The sequence below is a fragment of the Orycteropus afer genome, unplaced genomic scaffold (assembly GCF_000298275.1).
Source record: "Orycteropus afer afer isolate SDZICR_OR568_19922 unplaced genomic scaffold, OryAfe1.0 scaffold00536, whole genome shotgun sequence".
NCBI lineage: Eukaryota > Metazoa > Chordata > Mammalia > Tubulidentata > Orycteropodidae > Orycteropus > Orycteropus afer.
In genome coordinates, this window is record NW_006922123.1 from 189,654 (window position 1) to 192,573 (window position 2,920).

Here is a 2,920-nt window from a genome sequence, read left to right on the forward strand (position 1 = left end):
GGTTCAAATTACCAAGCTTTGGGTAGCAGTCGAATGCTTTACCATTGTGCTACCAGGGCTCTTAAATGAAGCTGTAGCATCTATGAAAGACCGCAAAACTTATGAAGCCATGTAAGTACTATGAAACTTAGAGGCGAACTCACCGGCCTCAGGGAGGGATTGGACCCATGAACCACTGATTGTGGTCTCTGGCATCAATCCTCACCTATAATGAGCATATCATTTTCCCTTTTTCCTCTATGCCTCAGCTTTGAAATTTCCATCCTAACTCTGTCGTTGCATTTCCCTGTCACGAGAACATGGGGAGAAATCAGACTTGGATCACAGAAGTCATCCTGCTGGGGTTCCAGGTTGAGCCAGCACTGGAGGTTTTCCTCTTTGGGTTATTCTTGCTGTTTTATAGCATCACCATGATGGGAAATGGGACCATCCTGGGGCTCATCTGGCTGGATCTCCGACTGCACAGCCCCATGTACTTCTTCCTCTCGCACCTGGCCATTATTGACATGTCCTATGCCTCGAGCACAGTCCCTAAGATGCTAGCAAACCTTGTGATGCAGAAGAAATCCATCACCTTGGGTCCATGCATTCTTCAGACGTTTTTGTATCTGGCTTTTGCTGTTACAGAGTGTATGGTTTTGGTGGTGATGTCCTATGACAGATATGTGGCCATTTGCCACCCTTTGCAGTACACCATCATCATGAGCTGGAGAGTGTGTGCTGGTCTGGTTGCCACTTGCTGGGCATTTAGCTTCCTCCTGGCCCTGGTCCATGTGGTCCTCCTCCTGAGGCTGCCCTTCTGTGGGCCTCATGTGATCAACCACTTTTTCTGTGAAGTCCTGTCTGTCCTCAAGCTGGCCTGTGCTGACACCTGGCTCAATCAGGTGGTGATTTTTGCAGCCTGCGTGTTTATCTTGGTGGGACCCCTCTGCCTGGTGCTGCTCTCTTACACCCGCATCCTCTTTGCCATCCTGAGGATCCAGTCTGGGGAGGGACGCAGAAAGGCCTTCTCCACCTGCTCCTCCCACCTCTGTGTGGTCGGGCTCTTCTTTGGCAGTGCCATTGTCATCTACATGGCCCCCAAATCCAGCCATTCTCAAGAACAGAGGAAGATCCTATCATTGTTCTACAGCCTTTTCAACCCTATGCTGAACCCTCTGCTCTACAGTTTGAGGAATGCAGAGGTGAAAGGTGCTTTGCGGAGAGCACTGTGGAAACAGAGGTCAATGTGAGGGGTGATTTTGGACATCCTGTGTGTGAGCTTGGGCCTTAGGATTCTGTGTTCTGGATGCCATGTTGAGATCCAGAATTCACCACCCCTGTGCTCTCTATCCTTAGACTTCCCGTAAAATGAGAAAATAAATCTTCCTATTTAAGCCATATTAAGTGTGATCTTGTTGTTTAAAGGTAAAAACATCCTAAATGAGACATCACACAAAAAAGAGTGTGTGTGTGTTTGTGTGTGTGTTTGTGTGTGTGAGTGGTGTGTGTGTGTGTGTGTGTGTGAGTGGTGTGTGTGTGTGTATAGTATTTCTATATATATGTTTAAGGCTGGGGCCTGAGGTAGGGGGGTGTAGAGGGTTAGGAACAACTAAGGGAGACAAACTTGTCTGACAATTTGTCATCCTGTGGTGGCTTACCTGTTGCTGTGAGGCTGGAGGCTATGCCACCACAATGGACAGGTTTCAGCAGAGCTTCTCGGCTAAGACAGACTCGGAAGAAGAAAGAGGCCATCCACTTCTCAAAAAATTGGCCAGTAAAACCTTATGAATATCAGTGAAACACTGTCTGATACATTACTGAAAAACTTAGCAAATAGCCCTGAAACTTTATCCAATATAGTGCTGGAGGATGAGCCCATCAGGTGGGAAGCCACTCAAAATTTGACTGGGAAAGAACTGACTCCTTAGAGTAGAGACAACCTTAACAATACGGATAGAGTAAAGCTTTTGGAATGTCCATTGGCTGATGTGGCACGACTCAAAATGAGTAGAAACAGATGCAAACATACATTAACAATTGGAACATGGAATGTACGAAGTATGAATCTAAGAAAATTAAAAGTTGTCAAAAATGTATAAAGATCGATATCCTAGGCATTAGTGAACTGAAATGGACTGGTTTTGGCCATTTGAATCAGACAACCATATGATCTACTATGCTGGGAATGACAACTTGAAGAGGAATGGTGTGGCATTCATTGTCACAAAGACTGTTTCAAGATCTGTCCTGAAGTACGCTGTCAGTGATAAGATAATATCTATATGCCTACAAGGAAGACCGGGAGTTCTGGTAGCGTAATGCCTAAGGCACTTAACTGTTAACCAGAAGTCTGGCATTTCAAATGCACCAGCCACTCCTTGGAAGGAAGGTTGGGCAATCTACTTCCATAGTGATACCACCTTGGAAACCCAAGGAGGGGTTGCTATGAGTCCAGTCCGACTTAACAGCACATAACAACAACAACAACACAAGGAAGACCAGTTAATACTACTATTATTCAAATCAAGGTACCAACCACCAAAGCCAAAGATGAAGAAATTGGAAGATTTCAACCAACTTCTGAAGTCTGAAATTGACCGAATGGGCAATCAAGATGTGTTGATTATCACTGTGACTGGAATGCAAAAGTTGGAAACAAAGAAGGATCACTGGTAGTTGGCCTTGGTGACAGAAATAATGCTGGGTATCGCTTGATAGAATTTTGCAAGACTAATGACTTATTCATTGCAAATGCCTTTTTCAACAACATATTGTTGTTGTTGTTAAGTGCCGTCGAGTCGTTTCTGACTCATAGCGACCCCATGCACAGCAGAATGAAACACTGCCCAATCCCACGCCAGCCCCACAATCCCTGCTATACTTGAGCCCATCATCGCAGCCACCGTGTCAATCCATCTCGTTGAAGGCCCCCCCTCTT

General features: G+C 45.6%; 1 protein-coding gene across 1 annotated transcript; it reads left to right on the plus strand.

The window, feature by feature from the left end:
• The first annotated feature begins 299 nt into the window (after positions 1 to 299).
• Positions 300 to 1,232, plus strand: LOC103209825 (olfactory receptor 2A12). The gene is made up of 2 exons (XM_042782941.1): positions 300 to 551; positions 597 to 1,232. Exons 1-2 carry the CDS (start codon positions 300 to 302, stop codon positions 1,230 to 1,232), a joined length of 888 nt encoding a protein of 295 aa, XP_042638875.1.
• The last annotated feature ends 1,688 nt before the right edge of the window (positions 1,233 to 2,920 follow it).

Coding starts and splice junctions, on each gene's coding strand:
- LOC103209825 (XM_042782941.1), top strand. CDS start 300: ATGGGGAGAAATCAGACTTGGATCACAGAAGTCATCCTGCTGGGGTTC. Junction 552..596: donor CTAAGATGCTAGCAAACCTT/GTGATGCAGAAG, acceptor TGCATTCTTCAG/ACGTTTTTGTATCTGGCTTT.